This window comes from Anomaloglossus baeobatrachus, chromosome 2 (assembly GCF_048569485.1).
Source record: "Anomaloglossus baeobatrachus isolate aAnoBae1 chromosome 2, aAnoBae1.hap1, whole genome shotgun sequence".
NCBI classification, from domain to species: Eukaryota; Metazoa; Chordata; class Amphibia; order Anura; family Aromobatidae; genus Anomaloglossus; species Anomaloglossus baeobatrachus.
In genome coordinates this window covers 258,785,523-258,806,243 of record NC_134354.1, presented here as the reverse complement: position 1 = coordinate 258,806,243, position 20,721 = coordinate 258,785,523, and the positions used below count along the sequence as shown (strand labels likewise).

The following is a 20,721-nucleotide window of genomic DNA, read 5'->3' as shown; positions in this document are numbered from 1 at the left end:
TTCTCGGCAGCCCGCAGTCGTCCCCGGAAATGGCGCATTGTTTCTTAGCGCCATACCAGACTCGTCCAGCAGCCCTGATGGCGGTGTCTCGCTGGGTAATAAAGGGGTTAATACCAGCTTTGTATTCTCAGCTGGTACTAAGCCCGAAATTCATGGTGTCACGCCAGATTACACATGACCACCATGAATTTCTAGGAAACAGTAAAAACAACAACAAAAAAACCCATTTTTTTTTATTAGAAATAAAACAAAAAAAAAACATTTAGACTCCATCTTTATTATAAAAAAAATCCTTAGTCGGACGTAATCCACTGGGACAGCAATGTCAACTTCATCACTGTGCACAGACACAGTCTATACACAGTGAGAAGCACAGAGACAGAATGATGAAGCAGAGGCTGACAGTGAGGGGATGGTTGCACTTACGTCTCACATTGCATCACCCCACTCTCAGGACAGGAGCGTCTCAGCTGCATGGAAATACATGCAGCTGACCCACTGCCTTTGGGAGATTGTGCGCAGTGATGCGATGACACTCGCATCACGGTGCACCAGGACCTTTAATGATGTCATACTCATGTGCCCAGTCTGTAGCCAATGAGGCAATACAACATTCACACGTGACTGGTCATATGGGTATGACATCACGATCACAGCAGGTCCCTCTAGCCAGAGGTGCTTGCCGGGGGAAACAGCAATGATTGGACGGACGTGGAAGCAGAAGCGATGGGAGACAGTCTACAGGATGCGTTGTGGGACCTGTAAGTATGATCATAATGTTTTTTTAATAACGTGCTTTTTTATTTAACAGCCCCTGGACCCGAACTGTAACACGAACTGTAATACGAACGTCCCAGAAAGCTCTTGTTTGGCGTCGTGTGCACGAACACCATGTGTTCAGTACGGACCCCAAACTTTACAGTTCGCGTTCGCCCATCCCTAAATGCACGTCCATGGGAATACTCAAAAGACAACCGCAAGACACCCGGATGTTTTAAGTGTTTTGCCATAGTTTTAGTCTAAATGCTAGTGTTTTCTTAATTATTTAATGGCGTGAAAAACAAAATGAAAAAAAAAAAAATATATATAAAAATTAATAAATAATGAATGTAATACGACACCCAGAGAAATCACTGCAGCTAATTTGCACCCCCCCCAGGCTTCAAGTGAACTGCAAATTGCAGATCGAGCATGGAGAGGGGAAAACTGGTGAAAATGCAGGATAAGTCACACATCAGCCAGAAATTGTTAGTTTCCAAGTTATTACATAGGGCAGCTTATTCAGAAGTTACTTGAAGGCAGTGTTACCCTTTAAGTGCTGTGTTTAAAATTGCATGACTAGAAGCTACTCTTGTCACCTCCCTGTCATCTCACAGAGTCAGTCCTCTCTCTTTAATGGCTGAGTGCTGTGAGGTGATCTACTATTAAAGGATTGGGACACATAGGTGGAATAAAAGCTCAGAAGGCTCCATTGGATTCTACAATGAAATATCCCTTACTTTTTATTATCTATGCAGTGGATGTGATAAGTAATGGTGGCCAACCCCTTCATAGGCTGTTTATGGTCTGATTAAAAACTGATGCTCATTTTAAAACAGAACTGCAATCTGATTAGCTATTATGGGGAACTCTTAAGGGCTGCTTCAGCAACAGTTTTAGCTAGAATTCTGGTGTAAAACTGATTGAAATGTTACAATAAATGTTATGACTTCTGGTGTTTTTATGCCAGCACTGGCAATTTCCACCAAATTTGGGAAAAGTGGGCTAAACTAGTGCGGTATGAAACTTGGCAAAGCGTGCCCAATAAGTTCCTCATAATTTATGCTACAAAGTGGAGTAAATATCAAAAACTGGAGAATAAGGAGCAAAATTGCTGAATATAAACATATTTATAAAATATCAAGATGCACAGTGCATACACAGAGTACCAGACAAATAGATTAGAAAAGGAAAACCAGACCCCAAGGCAGAGATGTCCACTTCACAGGTACACAGCAAATTAGCCAGCAGATTCAATGTGGAAATTTTCAAGTGATATTTGTCAAAATAGAAATATTTGTATTAGTGGCCAGCTAAATTAAAAATACCAGCGTCACAGCCATAATGCCCAGAATAAAAAAGCACAGAGGCTGAAAGAAGGGGAAGGGAAACATCAAAAGGTATAAGTAGAACTTGCAGTAATAGAAATGATTTCTGGGCCTTGGGCAGGCAAGGAGCCCAACGTATACGTTTCGCGGCCTCTACCACATACCTGGCTGGCTTATTATGGGGGAGAGAAAGATTGGTGGTTTTCATTGTTTTTTTATTCTGGGCATTATGGCTGTGACACAGAGACCTGTCAATCTAAGGCAGCGGGTGGGGAGAAGCAGCTGGGGACATACCGACTAGTCTACAGCACGGCTCAGTCCCCAGCAGCAATTTATGATAGGATTTCCTTGGACACGCCACAGCGTTTGAGTCATACCTACCTGGCTGACATAATACAGCCAGTGGCTGATACATGCTGCCTGTGGATAGGGCAGCATGTATCAGCTGTCAGGTTTTTTTTCTCTTCTAAGGCTATGTCCGCACATTGCTTTTTACCTGCTTTTTCAACTGCAGCATTTAATGCCAAAATGGTTGTGTTCTGCTTTTCAAGCAACGGCTATGGGAATTTGTTTTTCTTGTCCGCACTATGCAGTTCAAACTGCAGCCTTTTTGTTGCAGAACTTTGGTCAAAAACTCAGCTTTGCAGTGCAAAACCCAAATGGCAAAAACAATTGACATGTCAATTGTTTTTGCCATTTGGGTTTTGCACTGCAAAGCTGAGTTTTTGACCAAAGGTCTGCAACAAAAAGGCTGCAGTTTGAACTGCATAGTGCGGACAAGAAACCCAAATTCCCATAGGCTAAGCTTGAAAAGCAGAACACAACCATTTTGGCATTAAACGCTGCAGTTGAAAAAGCAGCAAAAAAGCAGGTAAAAAGCAACGTGCGGACATAGCCTAAAACATTTTCCTCATTAGGTTTTAGGCGCGTCCTTTCAATAGTTCTGAAAGGAGGAAAACAAAGTCCTATCAAATACATTTTCCATTACAATTATCATCTCAAACAATAAATCAATTAAAGAACAAGAAAATCGGCATTAAGGATTATCATTAGTTTCACTATTACCTGGTCACAGGCTGCACAACGTGCTTTAGTAAGTTCTGCATGGTGACGACCACAGTATATTCTTCTGTCCTGCATAAAGTATATGAACTGTGACAAGGGAAGGTGGCATGTCTCACAGACAAAACATTTAAGATGCCACCAAAGATTCTCATCTTGAAACCTTTCTGTACACACTGCTGTGTCACCCACAAGAATCTTGCCACCACACTAAAAAGACAAATCATAAGCAAAAAAAGTTAACAATTCAAGCCAAAGAGCAAATGTCTTAATGTTTAACTGGTGTCAAATTTTAATATGACAAGCGTCTAGGTAGCAAAATTTCCGTAACATGAATGCAAATTAAATGCACCTTAAAAACCCGTACTTAATATCTGTACGCTAGTACGATTATAGATATTTTATTTTAACCAAAAATTATAATACATATTCTATGAACTTTTAATTCAAATCAGCTGAATCATGCCATCCGCCTTGGCCATAGTGACTTTGGCATATGTCACCACAATTTAGAACCCAATTACAAAGTACGGAGACAGCAACTTTATATTGTTGGTCTGACTCAAAGCAACCCATTTAAAGGGATTCCCACCTTTAAGAACAATTCTCTTTTCTTACTTACTGCATTTGGGGCTATAAATCATTTGGATTTCATTAAATGTTTTGCACCGTTTGGCTGTTATAGCCGCTGTATTACATTATCTATTACTGGCTGCAGAATGGGTTAGAGGGTTTGGCCAAATTACCTTTATATTCACAGATGTTTTGGGGGACATGATTTAGTGGCACTTACTCATATTGGTATGACAGGTTCATCTCCTACTCTTATTACGGTGGAAGAGCATGTGGCCAGACCTGTCCATAAGACCAGTGTTCCCCATCTCCAATCCTCACCACCACCAGTGCATGTTTTTAGGATTTCCTTAGCATTGCATAGATGTTAGAATCATCACCTGTGCAGGGGATTAAGTCAACATCTATGCAATGCTAAGGAAATCCTAAAAACATGCACTGGTGGTGGTGAGGACTGGAGATGGGGAACACTGGTCTTATGTTCATGTCTGGTCTCTTGCTCCTCCACCAGCAGCCATTTTATAGACATAATTGCTGTGCAGTCTATGGCTATGTGCGCACGTTGCGTATTTGCATGCAGTTACGCTGCGATCTGCACCGCAGCGTAACTGCATGCGTCCTGCGTCCCCAGCATAATCTATGATGATTATGCAGGAGCCGTGCTCACGTGGCGTATTAAAGCGCAGCGCTTCGGCTGCTGCCCGAAGCGCGCGTTCTAAGAAGTGACATGTCACTTCTTTTGTGCGTACTAGTGGTAATGTCGGTCTCTCTCTCTGTCTGTCTCTGTGTCTCCCTGTCGGTCTGTCACTGTCTCTCAGTTGGTCTATCTATCCCTCTCCCCCCTCTCTCATACTCACCGATCAGCTGCACGGTGTTCACACTGCTCCGGCGGCTTCTCCTGCTTTTGAAAAAGCCGGCCGCCCATTATTCAATCTTGTATTCCCTGCTTCCCCCGCCCACCGGCGCCCATGATTGGTTGCAGTCAGACACGCCCCCATGCTGAGTGACAGCTGTCTCACTGCAACCAATCACAGCCGCCGGTGGGCGGGTCTATGTAGTGCAGTAAAATAAATAATTGAAAAAAACTAGCGTACGGTCCCCCCCCAATTTTGATACCAGCCAGGGTAAAGCCACACGGCTGAAGGCTGGTATTCTCAGGATGGTGTGCCCCACGTTATGGGGAGCCCCCCAGCCTAAATACATCAGCCAGCAGCCGCCCGGAATTGCCGCATGGATTAGATGCGACAGTCCCGGGACTGTACCCGGCTCATCCAGAACTGCCCTGGTGCGGTGGCAATCTGGGTAATAAGGAGTTAATGGCAGCAGCTCATAGCTGCCACGAAGTCCTAGTTAATCGTTGCAGGCGTCTATGAAACACCCGCAATGACTAACCTGGTGAAAGTAAATAAACACAAACACCCGAAAAATCCTTTATTTGAAATAAAAGACAAAAACCACCCTCTTTTACCACTTTATTAATCCCCAAAAACCCCTCTAGGTCCGGCGTAATCCACGAGGTCCCGCGACACATCCAGCTCTGCTACACAAAGCTGACCGGAGCGGCAGTAGAACACCCCCGCTCCTGTCCGCTCCATGCAGCAACTGAAGTGAGTCGCACTGTCAGCGGGGACGTCACTGAAATAATGCCGGTGTGTGTGTGCGGGGATGATTAGGGCTGTAGTGTCGGGGTGTGTGCGGGGATGTCGGCGGTAATGTCGGGGTGTGTGCGGGAATGTCGGGTTGTGTGCGGGGATGTCGGCGGTAATGTCGGGGTGTGTGCGGGGATGTCGGCGGTAATGTCGGGGTGTGTGCGGGGATGTCTGCGGTAATGTCGGGATGTGTGCGGTGATGTAGGCGGTAATGTCGGGATGTGTGCGGTGATGTAGGCGGTAATGTCGGGATGTGTGCGGTGATGTAGGCGGGGATGTCGGGATGTGTGCGGTGATGTAGGCGGGGATGTCGGGATGTGTGCGGTGATGTAGGCGGGGATGTCGGGATGTGTGCGGGGATGTCGGGATGTGTGCGGGGATGTCGGGATGTGTGCGGGGATGTCGGGATGTGTGCGGGGATGTCGGGATGTGTGCGGGGATGTCGGGATGTGTGCGGGGATGTCGGGATGTGTGCGGGGATGTCGGGATGTGTGCGGGGATGTCGGGATGTGTGCGGGGATGTCGGGATGTGTGCGGGGATGTCGGGATGTGTGCGGGGATGTCGGGATGTGTGCGGGGATGTCGGGATGTGTGCGGGGATGTCGGGATGTGTGCGGGGATGTCGGGATGTGTGCGGGGATGTCGGGATGTGTGCGGGGATGTCGGGATGTGTGCGGGGATGTCGGGATGTGTGCGGGGATGTCGGGATGTGTGCGGGGATGTCGGGATGTGTGCGGGGATGTCGGGATGTGTGCGGGGATGTCGGGATGTGTGCGGGGATGTCGGGATGTGTGCGGGGATGTCGGGATGTGTGCGGGGATGTCGGGATGTGTGCGGGGATGTCGGGATGTGTGCGGGGATGTCGGGATGTGTGCGGGGATGTCGGGATGTGTGCGGGGATGTCGGGATGTGTGCGGGGATGTCGGGATGTGTGCGGGGATGTCGGGATGTGTGCGGGGATGTCGGGATGTGTGCGGGGATGTCGGGATGTGTGCGGGGATGTCGGGATGTGTGCGGGGATGTCGGGATGTGTGCGGGGATGTCGGGATGTGTGCGGGGATGTCGGGATGTGTGCGGGGATGTCGGGATGTGTGCGGGGATGTCGGGATGTGTGCGGGGATGTCGGGATGTGTGCGGGGATGTCGGGATGTGTGCGGGGATGTCGGGATGTGTGCGGGGATGTCGGGATGTGTGCGGGGATGTCGGGATGTGTGCGGGGATGTCGGGATGTGTGCGGGGATGTCGGGATGTGTGCGGGGATGTCGGGATGTGTGCGGGGATGTCAGGATGTGTGCGGGGATGTCAGGATGTGTGCGGGGATGTCAGGATGTGTGCGGGGATGTCAGGATGTGTGCGGGGATGTCAGGATGTGTGCGGGGATGTCAGGATGTGTGCGGGGATGTCAGGATGTGTGCGGGGATGTCAGGATGTGTGCGGGGATGTCAGGATGTGTGCGGGGATGTCAGGATGTGTGCGGGGATGTCAGGATGTGTGCGGGGATGTCAGGATGTGTGCGGGGATGTCAGGATGTGTGCGGGGATGTCAGGATGTGTGCGGGGATGTCAGGATGTGTGCGGGGATGTCAGGATGTGTGCGGGGATGTCAGGATGTGTGCGGGGATGTCAGGATGTGTGCGGGGATGTCAGGATGTGTGCGGGGATGTCAGGATGTGTGCGGGGATGTCGGAGGTAATGTCGGGATGTGTGCGGGGATGTAGACGGTAATGTGTTGTGTGCGGTGATGTAGGCGGTAATGTCGGGTTGTGTGCGGGGATGTCAGGATGTGTGCGGGGATGTCAGGCGGTAATGTCGGGATGTGTGCGGGGATGTCAGGATGTGTGCGGGGATGTCGGAGGTAATGTCGGGATGTGTGCGGGGATGTAGACGGTAATGTGTTGTGTGCGGTGATGTAGGCGGTAATGTCGGGATGTGTGCAGTAATGTCGGGATGTGTGCGGGGATGTCGGAGGTAATGTCGGGATGTGTGCGGGGATGTAGGCGGTAATGTCGGGTTGTGTGCGGTGATGTAGGCGGTAATGTCGGGATGTGTACGGTAATGTCGGGATGTGTACGGGGATGTCAGGATGTGTGCGGGGATGTCGGAGGTAATGTCGGGATGTGTGCGGGGATGTAGGCGGTAATGTCGGGATGTGTGCGGGGATGTAGGCGGTAAAGTCGGGTTGTGTGCGGGGACGTAGGCGGTAATGTCGGGATGTGTGTGGTAATGTCGGGATGTGTGCGGGGATGTCAGGATGTGTGCGGGGATGTCAGGATGTGTGCGGGGATGTCAGGATGAGTGCGGGGATGTCAGGATGAGTGCGGGGATGTCAGGATGAGTGCGGGGATGTCAGGATGAGTGCGGGGATGTCAGGATGAGTGCGGGGATGTCAGGCGGTAATATCGGGATGTGTGCGGGGATGTCGGGATGTGTGCAGGGATGTCGGGATGTGTGCGGGGACGTTGGTGGTAATGTCAGGATGTGTGCGGGGACGTCTTTCAGGTTACCCGCGGCCACAGGTCTCGGATGGAGGACTCGAGCTGGCCGCGGGTAAGCTGAGTGACGGCACCGGTGATCGCATGGCTCACTGCAGTCACTCAGATTTGCGGTCACAGGTGAGTCCTTCACGTGTGACCGCAAATGAAGCCGCGGCACACGGACACAGCCGCACGATCACAATGAAGTCGGGTGAAGTTCACCCGAGTTCATTCTGATCGCGCAGCTGTCTCGCGCAGCCAGCCATGTGCTCTTTTTGACATTCCGGTCCCAGTCGGCTCTGCTGCACGTCTATGGGGATGCAGCACAACCGAGTGGGACCGCACTGTCAAAAATGTGCGCTCTGGATGCTTTTCCCATGGCAGAGAAAGCATCCAGAATGCATGAATTCTGCAGGAATGTGCGCACGTTGCGTTCTGCCGAACACGTCTCAACGCAGCTTTTCGGCTGCGTTCTGTGACGCACATGAAGTGACCATTTACGCTGCGTAATAGAACGCAACGTGCGCACATAGCCTATGAGGAAAGCTACAGTAATAAGAGTAGGAGAAGAACCTGTTATACTGATATAGGAGTAAATGCCACAAAATCATGTCCCCAAAATATATCTCAAAGATAATGTGGCCAAACCCACTATTTTCAAACTCTGCTGCCAGCAATAGACAGTGCGATACAGCGGCTATAAGGCCTAGGACACACGGCAAGAGAAACTGTGCGAGTGGAATGAAATGAAGGGAATTTTGTTTACTTACCGTAAATTCCTTTTCTTCTAGCTCCAATTGGGAGACCCAGACAATTGGGTGTATAGCTTCTGCCTCCGGAGGCCACACAAAGTATTACACTTAAAAGTGTAAAGCCCCTCCCCTTCTGCCTATACACCCCCCCCGTGCATCACGAGCTCCTCAGTTTTGGTGCAAAAGCAGGAAGGAGGAAACTTATAAATTGGTCTAAAGTAAATTCAATCCGAAGGAAGTTCGGAAAACTGAAAACCATTCAACATGAACATGTGTACACAAAGAACAACAGCCCGAAGGGAACAGGGGCGGGTGCTGGGTCTCCCAATTGGAGCTAGAAGAAAAGGAATTTACGGTAAGTAAACAAAATTCCCTTCTTCTTTGTCGCTCCATTGGGAGACCCAGACAATTGGGACGTCCAAAAGCAGTCCCTGGGTGGGTAAAATAAAACCTCGTAATAGAGCCATAAAACGGCCCCTTCCTACAGGTGGGCAACCGCCGCCTGAAGGACTCGCCTACCTAGGCTGGCATCTGCCGAAGCATAGGTATGCACCTGATAGTGTTTCGTGAAAGTGTGCAGGCTCGACCAGGTAGCCGCCTGACACACCTGCTGAGCCGTAGCCTGGTGCCGCAAAGCCCAGGACGCCCCCACGGCTCTGGTAGAATGGGCCTTCAGCCCTGAGGGAACCGGAAGCCCAGAAGAACGGTAGGCTTCGAGAATTGGTTCCTTGATCCACCGAGCCAGGGTTGATTTGGAAGCCTGTGACCCTTTACGCTGGCCAGCGACAAGGACAAAGAGTGCATCCGAGCGGCGCAGGGGCGCCGTACGAGAAATGTAGAGTCTGAGTGCTCTCACCAGATCCAACAAGTGCAAATCCTTTTCACATTGGTGAACTGGATGAGGACAGAAAGAGGGTAAGGAGATATCCTGATTGAGATGAAAGGGGGATACCACCTTAGGGAGAAATTCCGGAACCGGACGCAGAACCACCTTGTCCTGGTGAAACACCAGGAAAGGGGGTTTGCATGACAGCGCTGCTAGCTCAGACACTCTCCGAAGTGATGTGACTGCTACTAGGAAGACCACTTTCTGCGAAAGGCGTGAAAGAGAAATATCCTTCATTGGCTCGAAAGGTGGTTTCTGAAGACCCATCAGCACCCTGTTCAGATCCCAGGGTTCTAACGGACGCTTGTAAGGAGGGACTATGTGACAAACCCCCTGCAGGAACGTGCGTACCTGTGGAAGTCTGGCTAGGCGCTTCTGAAAAAAGACAGAGAGCGCAGAGACTTGTCCCTTAAGGGAGCCCAGTGACAAACCCTTTTCCAATCCGGATTGAAGGAAGGAAAGAAAAGTGGGCAAGGCAAATGGCCAGGGGGTAAAACCCTGATCAGAGCACCAGGATAAGAATATCCTCCACGTCCTGTGGTAGATCTTGGCGGACGTTGGTTTCCTAGCCTGTCTCATAGTGGCAATGACCTCTTGAGATAACCCTGAAGACGCTAGGATCCAGGACTCAATGGCCACACAGTCAGGTTGAGGGCCGCAGAATTCAGATGGAAAAACGGCCCTTGAGACAGTAAGTCTGGTCAGTCTGGTAGTGCCCACGGTTGGCCCACCGTGAGATGCCACAGATCTGGGTACCACGATCTCCTCGGCCAGTCTGGAGCGACGAGGATGGCGCGGCGGCAGTCGGACCTGATCTTGCGTAACACTCTGGGCAACAGTGCCAGAGGAGGAAACACATAAGGCAGTTGAAACTGCAACCAATCCTGAACTAAGGCATCTGCCGCCAGAGCTCTGTGATCTTGAGACCGTGCCATGAATGCCGGGACCTTGTTGTTGTGCCGGGACGCCATTAGGTCAACGTCCGGCATCCCCCAGCGGCAACAGATCTCTTGAAACACGTCCGGGTGAAGGGAACATTCCCCTGCGTCCATGCCCTGGCGACTGAGAAAGTCTGCTTCCCAGTTTTCTACGCCCGGGATGTGAACTGCGGATATGGTGGAGGCTGTGGCTTCCACCCACAGCAGAATCCGCTGGACTTCCTGGAAGGCTTGCCGACTGCGTGTTCCGCCTTGGTGGTTGATGTATGCCACCGCGGTGGAGTTGTCCGACTGAATTCGGATCTGCTTGCCTTCCAGCCACGGCTGGAACGCCTTTAGGGCAAGATACACTGCCCTTATCTCCAGAACATTGATCTGAAGGGAGGACTCTGGCTGAGTCCAGGTACCCTGAGCCCTGTGGTGGAGAAAGACCGCTCCCCACCCTCCTTCGCACAAAGCATAAAAACTGAGGAGCCCGTGATGCACGGGGGGGTGTATAGGCAGAAGGGGAGGGGCTTTACACTTTTAAGTGTAATACTTTGTGTGGCCTCCGGAGGCAGAAGCTATACACCCAATTGTCTGGGTCTCCCAATGGAGCGACAAAGAAAAATAAAAATCGGATTCCACTTGGACCAATATTACTCTATGGGCCCGCTCCCATGAGCAATTATTTTCTCAGCCCTAATCGGACCGGGAAAACTGTCGCAGCATGCTGTGGGTGGAATGCGATCCTGTTTCACTCGCACCATTCAAGTCTATGAGGCGAGAGAAACATCACACTCCACTCGCGGACCACCGGTGTAATGCGAGTGCAGTGCGAGAATCGCAATAGCCGGCAACAGAGGAGATAGGGAGATAAATCCCTCACTCTCCTCCGCAGCTGTGGTCTGATCGCACGATCGGACCAGTCGCATGACCCTCGCACGACACTTGGCTCCTGCTGTGCTGCGAGCGTGAGCCGAGTGTCATGCGAGGACTCGCACATAACCCCGTGGGGCTTCAGCCTAAGAGGAAAACTGCAAAATTTTCAATGAAACCCAAATGCAAAAAATGATTTTTAGCCCAAACTGCATGCATTTAAGAAAACAAACAAAAAAATGTCCTCAAAAAGGTGGAGAACCCTTTAAGTACTGATTGCTATGCATTAAAAAACCCAAACATCTAGTAAACACTGCAAATTTGAGTATGTGGACCTGACCAGGTTAAAAATAACAGTTTTTACTTTCATTGTTACATAGAGTATTTAAAGATTTTATTTTTTTTTTTAAATCTGCCACATGGTTCCAGAGATATGGGTATTGTTATTTCCTTCTTTTGTTTATATTTTTAACCAACAAAAGGTAGTGCTCATAGTTTATACTGCACAACAACCTAAAAACATCCCCCCAGAGAGCCCTTATTAAAGCCCAAGATAATTTTGCAGTCCACATAGGCTGCCGATCACCCAATGAACAAGTAAAATGCTCGCTTGTGGGGTTAAATGAGCAAGCTTTTTGGCTTAGCAAGTACGGACATATGCGTGTAAAACCCGACTGTTTTGTAATGTGATAACACAAAAATTTGTACAGACTTGTGTAATATAAGACTGTTTAGTGTGTAGATAACTGTACTCCGTGTACACAGCTCTTATCTGTACACGCAGTGAGCTGCTAAAGGCCCAGACACACTAAACAACTTACCAGCGATCCCAACAACGATACAACCTGATAGGGATCGCTGGTAAGTTGCTAGGAGGTCGCTGGTGAGATGTCACACTAAGCGACGCTCCAGTGATCCCACCAGCAACCTGACCTGGCAGGGATCGCTGGAGCGTCGCTACACAGGTTGCTGGTGAGCTGTCACACAGGCAGATCTCACCAGCAACCAGTGACCAGCCCCCAGCGCCGCGTGGAAGCGATGCTGCGCTTGGTAACTAAGGTAAATATCGGGTAACCAATCCGATATTTACCTTGGTTACCAGCGCTCACCGCTTAGCGCTGGCTCCCTGCACTCCTAGCCAGAGTACACATCAGGTTAATTACCCGATGTGTACTCTGCTACGTGTGCAGGCAGCAGGAGCCATGGTAACCACGGTAAACATCGGGTAACCAAGAAGCCCTTACCTTGGTTACCCGATATTTACCTTCGTTACCAGCGTCCGCCGCTCTCACACTGCCAGTGCCGGCTCCCTGTTCCCTAGTTCGCCAACAGCACCAAGAAACCAGTGCCCAGCAGTTCCTGCCAGACAAAGGTGGAGGAAAGAGCAAATCAAACATCATTAACAAGATATTTTGTAAATGACAAAGTCACTGTAACAATGACAGCAGATATGTTTAGAAGACAGCTCATACAGCTTGTTGTGAAGGACGGTGTACCATTATCATTATTTGCACGACCAGCTTTTACAGCTCTTAATGGAGAAATGGCCCGCAAACTTGGTGTTTCTCTGGAAAGAGAAAGTATTAGAAAATTAGTGATCGAAGAAGCCCTAAAAAAAAAAGGAAGATCTTAAAAAGACTCTCAAAAGACGCTGCATGTTTCATAAAATGGATGTCTGCACACATCACAGAGTGAACTATTTTGCCATCGATGTTCAATATGTTTGTCACAACAAAGAAACGGTTACCAAGACAATGGCAGTAAAAGATACTAAAGCCCATCACACCAGCCAGTTTCTACAGGCCTTAGTGGAAAAAGTTCTGCAAGATTACGAACTCAAAAAAGAACAGGTTCTTGCTATTGTAACGGACAATGCTTCAAACATGATAAGTACAATTAAACTGATGAATGACAGTTCACAACAGCTAGAAGAAAATTTAGGATTCAGTATGTTTGAGATGGAAGGCCACAGTGCTGTTCATGTAACTGAGGAAAAAACAGATATTACAACAGAAGCACAGCAATATGATACTTTAGAATTAGATGATCTTGATGAAGCTGCTTCAAAACACTTTCATATACATCACATGTTGTGCACACGCTGCAGCTGGCAATAAGAGATCGTCTGCAAGAGGGACATGCTGGAAATCTGATTGGAAAAGTGAGGATATTGGTTATTGCCGCCAGAACCCCTAAAATTGATTCCATCTTGAAGAGACGTGCTGGGAAAGGGGCAATTGTCGATCAAGCCACTCGGTGGGCCAGCACTTATTTAATGATTGAGCGATTTCTTGAACTAAAACCATTTCATATAGATATGGCGAACCCTCAGGTAACCCTAAATGAAGGTCAATGGACACAGGTGGCTGAATTGAAGGAATTGCTTAAATCACCCATTTACCGTGACTAAAAAATTACAATCTGAGGATTTAACTCCTGGCATGGTCATAAGGGAGTAGAAGAACTTACTATTTTGCCTGTCCCTAAGAGGAGGTTTAGTCGCAGATGGCATTTCTGCTTCAATGAAACCGAGACACAGCTATTTAAAAATAAAATTCTTCTGGCAGCTGTTTATGTGGACCCAAGTCATCTTATACTGCTTGATAATCAACAGCTTATTAAAGGAAAAGAAGCTCTGACTGAGGTAGCAGTTAGGAGTGGCCTACAGGATTGGCAGGCGCAAGAGGACTTGGGTCCTGACGGTGCTACTGCTGCCATATCTTCATCCTCATCAGATGAGGAGTTTAACTTTGACAAGTATTTGGTTAACATGGAGCAGCAAAGCGTTGCCGCAAGGAAAAATATTTCACTCTGTCTCCTATAGCAGCAGATTGACCAGATTTCAGCAAAAGTTTTCACTTGCTCTCAAAGAAATAGAAAAATTCAACCGTTCATCAAAACTGACTGTGCATGAGGCAATTCTTTTATACCCGGAAATTGTTAGAAATGTTGCCCATGTGGTTACGACTTTGCCTCCAACCCAAGTTAGTGTAGAGAGGTTGTTCTCTAGCCTTAAAATTATTAGGTCAGATTTGAGGTCATCTATGAATGAGGATCTGAAGGAAGCAATTCTATTTCTTAGAACAAATTCATAGACTGTACAAATGTTATTTAGTATGTTTTTGTTGAAAACTGTTTTTTGCCACTTACATAGTATATTACTAGGTATGATCGAATAGGAAAATATCCGCTTTGACGAATATCCGACAAATAGGTTGGCACTATTCGTGAATATTTGATACGCAATGTAAGTCTAGGGGAAACTCGAATAATTTCACGTTGGACCTTACGGCGAGCTATGGTGACTGAGGAAAAGGCTGAAATGGATGGTAAAGTGCAGAAAAAGTATGGGCACAGCCTGTAGAAGGTGCGTGACTGCATTTCTAGTGTCTTGGAATAACGTGCTCACAGCAGCACGCGGCTTTTACGTAGTTGCCAGAACAGCTCTCAAACCAAATCGCTTTTTTGACAAACAGAACGCAGGTCTGTCGGTCTCTCCCTCCTCTCTCATACTCACCGATCCCCGGCGCAGCGCTGCAACGGCTGTCACACTGCTCTGGCGGCTTCTCCAGCTTTTGAAAAAGCCAGCCGCTCATTATTCCATCTCGTATTCCCTGCTTCCCCCGCCCACAGGCGCCTATGATTGGTTGCATTCAGACGCGCCCCCACGCTGAGTGACAGCTGTCTCACTGCAACCAATCACAGCCGCCGGTGGGTGGGTCTATGTAGTGCAGTAAAATAAATCTATAATTAAAAAAAACGGTGTGCGGTCCCCCCCAATTTTGATACCAGCCAAAGTAAAGCCACATGGTTGAAGGCTGGTATTCTCAGGATAGGGAGCCCCATGTTATGGGGAGCCCCCCCCAACCTACAAATATCAGCCAGCAGCCGCCCGGAATTGCCACATCCATTAGCTACTAGACACTGTGTTCAGCTCTTACAAGGACTATTTATTAGTAGGATCTACGAACGCTCTCCCGCACACAATACAGTCTATCACTGTGTGTTCACAAAATGGCCACTGGCTTATATAGCCCCTATGATGCTGTGCGGCCAAGCCAATCACACTAACACCACAAGAAAGATAGCTGTGGCATTACTGTGAGGGCAAGCAACATCAGATGTGTTCATTGGCTGGAAGGCAAGCGCCAGGAAGTCAGAAATGAAAATATCGGAGCGGATGTTGTTTTATCCGTCGGATAGCGAATGGTGCGTTATCTCCATCGGATACCGAATCGTGGCGAAAACATTCACTCATCCCTATTTACTACATAGTGAGAGATTATATATATATATATTTTATATATATATATATATATATATATATATATATTTTATATATATATATATATATATATATATATATATATATATATATATATATATATATATATATATATATAAATGTTAAAATGTCCCATCCTGGTCCCCTATTCTGTCATTTCATACATGCACAAACACACACAAAAACATGTACAAACTCACACAAGCACACGAACATATTATATGCTCACCTTACCTTCCGTTCCATCGCCGCTCTCCTGGGACTGTGATCATGTGACCATGAGGCCGGTGATGGAACGGAAGGTAAGGTGAGCATAATACTGTATGTGCGTGCGTGTTTGTGCGTAAATGTGTGTGTTTGTGTGGACTGCAAGTCCGGGTCAGAGCGAGGTATATGGACGGAACCGGAAGTGTGTGCAGCCAGAACTTCAGAAGAATGCGCTGCCACGCCCTTATATGGAATGTTGGCGTGTCACAATGCAGCCAGGGAAAGAGACAGACACAGACAGGGAAAGAGACAGACATAGACAGGGTAAGAGACAGAGACAGGCAAAGAGACAGACAGACAGGGAAAGAGAAAGACAGGTTAAGAGACAGACACAGGCAAAAGAGACAGAGACAGACACAGGGAAACAGACAGACAGGGAAAGAAAGGGAAAGAGACAGACAGGGTAAGAGACAGGGAAAGAGACAGAGGGAAAGAGGAAAGAGACAGACAGGGAAAGAGATTGAGACAGACGGAGAAAGAGACAGAGACAGTCAGAGACAGACAGGGAAAGAGATAGAGAGAGAGACAGAGATATATACAGAGGGGGAGATAGACAGAGAATGGGAGAGAAACAGAGAGACAGTTACTATCCCGGGCGTTAATACATTCTATTTATACATTCTATCCCGGGAATGTTAATACTTTCTATTTTGTTAACAACAGTTATAAACCCGGGCGAAGCCGGGTAGTACAGCTAGTATATTATATTATATATTTATAAAAAAAAATCTATATATTACATAGTGCATTACATATTCACAATTTATTAGTTTTTTGTGTTCTAAAGTTGCATTCCAATAAATACATTTATGTTCTATCTAAATATCTTGATTATTGTATCATAAAAATGATTAAATGTCTAATGTTCACATTGTACTACAATACATTTTTCACTTAAATATAAGCAATATATATGTGGGAGTCGGAGTCGTGGAGTCGTTGCAAGGGAAATTGAGGCGTTTGAGTCGGATTCGGATGTTTGGCTTACAGACTCCACAGCCCTGCTTCAAACCATACACATTTAAAGAGCAGGTAGCATACAGCACTGATTAAAAACAGCTCGGCTACATATTTGCCCGACAGTGTACACAGTAAAGATGAATGCATCTGTCCACAATAGGGACACAATGTATAATAATAATAAGAATAAAGCAGAACGCATGATGTATGTTTGTTTGAAATGGCCCTCTTCATAGGAAAAATCATCTGCTGTGTTTTTCTATACAGTAAAACAAACGGTATCCATACGCATGTCTGCCAGACTGAGGCCGAAACACCACACTTAACAATTGTCTGCTGAATTTGTGCCAAAAAGAAAAGCTCCCAAGTATTCATTAGGCTAAGTGTGCAGACACAGTGAACACAGCCTAAAGCTGGTGTCACACATAACGACGACGACAACGACGTCGCTGCTACGTCACCATTTTCTGTGACGTTGCAGCGACGTCCCGTCGCTGTCGCTGTGTGTGACATCCAGCAACGACCTGGCCCCTGCTGTGAGGTCGCCGGTCGTTGCTGAATGTCCAGCTTCATTTTTTGGTCGTCACTCTCCCGCTGTGACACACACATCGCTGTGTGTGACAGCGAGAGAGCGACGAAATGAAGCGATCAGGAGCCGGCACTGGCAGCTGCGGTAAGCTGTAACCAGCGTAAACATCGGGTAACCAAGGGAAGACCTTTCCCTGGTTACCCGATGTTTACGCTGGTTACCAGCCTCCGCTATTGCTGCCAGTGCCGGCTCCTGCACTGTGACATGTGGCTGCAGTACGCATCGGGTTAATTAACCCGATGTGTGCTGCAGGAGAGCAAGGAGCCAGCGCTAAGCGCGGCTCCCTGCTCTCTGAACTGTGACATGTAGCTGCAGCACACATCGGGTTAATTAACCCGATGTGTGCTGCAGGAGAGCAAGGAGCCAGCGCTAAGCGCGGCTCCCTGCTCTCTGAACTGTGACATGTAGCTGCAGCACACATCGGGTTAATTAACCCGATGTGTGCTGCAGGAGAGCAAGGAGCCAGCGCTAAGCGCGGCTCCCTGCTCTCTGAACATGTAGCACAGCGACGTTATGATCGCTGCTTCTGCTGTGTTTGACAGCTAAGCAGCGATCATAACAGCGACTTACAAGGTCGCTGTTACGTCACCGAAAATGGTGACGTAACAGCGACGTCGTTGTCGCTGTCGTTTAGTGTGACACCAGCTTAAGGCTAGGTTCACACACGACCATAGATTCCCTCATCCAAGAAAATCTGATTAGGTTAATGACACTGATCAAACTCTGATCAGAGCTCCACACAAGTGTGACTCCAGCCTCATGGCAGGAGTGCTCAGGCAACTATGAAGGTAGTCACCAGCTCTAAATGCATATTAAAAACAAAATAACCAAACACATTTGCTTCATTCTGGTGATGTTTGAACAAGCAGAAACTACTGTGATGCCAATTATTATAATTATACATGTGTGTTTATAATAGATATACAGTGGGTACGGAAAGTATTCAGACCCCTTTAAATTTTTAACTCTGTTTCATTGCAGCCATTTGGTAAATTCAAAAAAGTTCATTATTTTCCTCATTAATGTACACTCTGTACCACATCTTGACAAAAAAACCCAGAAATTAATAAATTTGCAAATATTTCTACAAACACGAAAAACTGAAATATCACATGGTCATAAGTATTCAGACCTTGCTCAGTATTGAGTAGAAGCACCCTTTTGAGCTAGAACAGCCATGTGTCTTCTTGGGAATGATGCAACAAGTTTTTCACAGCTGGATTTGGGGATCCTCTGCCATTTTTCCTTGCAGATCCTCTCCAGTTCCATCAGGTTGGATGGTGAACATTGGTGGATAGCCATTTTCAGGTATCTCCAGAGAAACTCAATTGGGTTTAGGTCAGGGCTCTGGCTGGGCCAGTTAAGAATGGTCACAGAGTTCTTCTGAAGCCACTCCTTTGTTATTTTAGCTGTGTGCTGAGGGTCACTGTTTTGTTGGAAGGTGAACCTTTGGCCAAGTCTGAAGTCCAGAGCACTTAGGAAGAGGTTTTCTTCCAGGATCTCTCTGTACTTTGCCGCATTCATCTTTCCTTCAATTGCAACAAGTCATCCTGTCCCTACACCCCCACAGTATGATGCGGCCACCACCATGTTTCAATGTTGGGATTGTATTGGGCAGGTGATGAGCAGTGCCTGGTTTTCTCGACACATACTGCTTAGAATTAATCCCCAAAAAGTTCTATCTTCGTCTCATCAGACCAGAGAATCTTATTTCTTATAGTCTGGTCAGCGCTAAGCGGTGTACGCTGGTAACCAAGGTAAATATCGGGTAACCAAGCAAAGCGTTATGCTTAGTTACCCGATATCTACCTTGGTTACCAAGTGCAGAGTCGCAGGTGAGATCTGCCTGATTGACAGCTCACCAGCAAACATGTAGCGACGCACCAGCGATCCTGACCAGGTCATATTGTGGTCGGAATCGCTGGTACGTCGTTTAGTGAGACAGTACCCTTAGTGAGCTGTACCTAAGAAAAGCCTGAGATTGGAAATTCAATGTAAAGCTATCTAATGACATATTTTACAAACTTTATATTTGTCATCTGAACTATTGATTTATGCAAAGTTTGTTTTATTTCTATCTAAAATTATACAGTGGGGAAAATAAGTATTTGATACACTGTCGATTCCCACCTACAAAGAATGGAGGTCTGAAATTTTTATCATAGGTACACTTCAACTGAGAGAAACAGAATCTACAGGAAACGTCTGATCTCTGTAATTGCAAACAAAGGTTTCTGTACCAAATATTAAGTTCTTTTTTCTATTGTATCAAATACGTATTTTTTCATGCAATAAAATGCAAAGTATTTAAAAACATACAATGTGATTTTCTGGATTTTTTTTAGATTCTGTGTCTCACAGGTGAGGTGTACAAATACAGAGCTCTCCATTCTTTGTAGGTGGGAAAACTTGCAAAATTGTCAGTGTATCAAATACTTATTTTCCCCACTGTACATGGTTCCCTGTTCTTGCTGGAATTATAATATACATTATTTTTTTTATAGGACAAAATTATTTTGAGAGTGAATTTATACGATTACAAAAGGTCTAAGAAGCTGCCTATTAAGTCAGCAGTGAGCATTTCACAGTGACTCAATATGAAAAATATTGTGTGCCATAGTCTACGAATCCGAGTATTTCGAAACTCGCTCATCATTACATGTGACTTAAATATGAGTGTCTGAATACTTCTGACCACGTGATGTTTCAGTTTTCTTGTTTAATAAATTTGCAAAAATTTCTACATTTCTGTTGTCTTTCTGTACCGTGTGTGTGTGTGTATTATATACATATTATATATTATATATTATAATTATATATTATAATTATATATTATATATATTATATATATATACATACATACATACATACATATATACACTGTACTACCCGGCTTCGCCCAGGTTAATAACTGTTGTTAATAAAATGTATTAACATTCCCGGGATAGAATGTATAAATTGAATGTAGTAACGCCCAGGATAGTAACTGTCTCTCTGTTTCTCTCCCATTCTCTGTCTCCCCCTCTGTATATATCTCTCTGTTTCTCTCCCATTCTCTGTCTCCAGCTCTGTATATCCGTGTCTGTCTCTTTCCGTGTCTGTCTCTTAGTTAAAATTTCCCCTCAAAACATAGCCTATGACGCTCTTGGGGTCCAGAAGTGTGAGTGTGCAAAATTTTGTGGCTGTAGCTGCGACGGTGCAGATGCCAATCCCGGATATACACACACTCAGCTTTATATATTAGATATATCTAATATATAAAGCTGAATGTGTGTGTGGTGTGTATGTATGTCTGGGATTGGCATCTGCACCGTCGCAGCTACAGCCACAAAATTTTGCACA

General features: G+C 46.7%; 1 protein-coding gene across 1 annotated transcript in view; it reads right to left on the bottom strand.

Annotated features, from left to right (window-relative positions):
- The window catches only part of PRICKLE4 (prickle planar cell polarity protein 4), a 113,602-nt gene that overhangs the window by 16,397 nt on the left and 76,484 nt on the right, over positions 1 to 20,721 (bottom strand). The window contains exon 5 of the mRNA XM_075335782.1: positions 3,153 to 3,359. Within this exon, the coding sequence (XP_075191897.1) occupies positions 3,153 to 3,359 (207 nt within the window). The remainder of the gene's footprint in view (positions 1 to 3,152; positions 3,360 to 20,721) is intronic.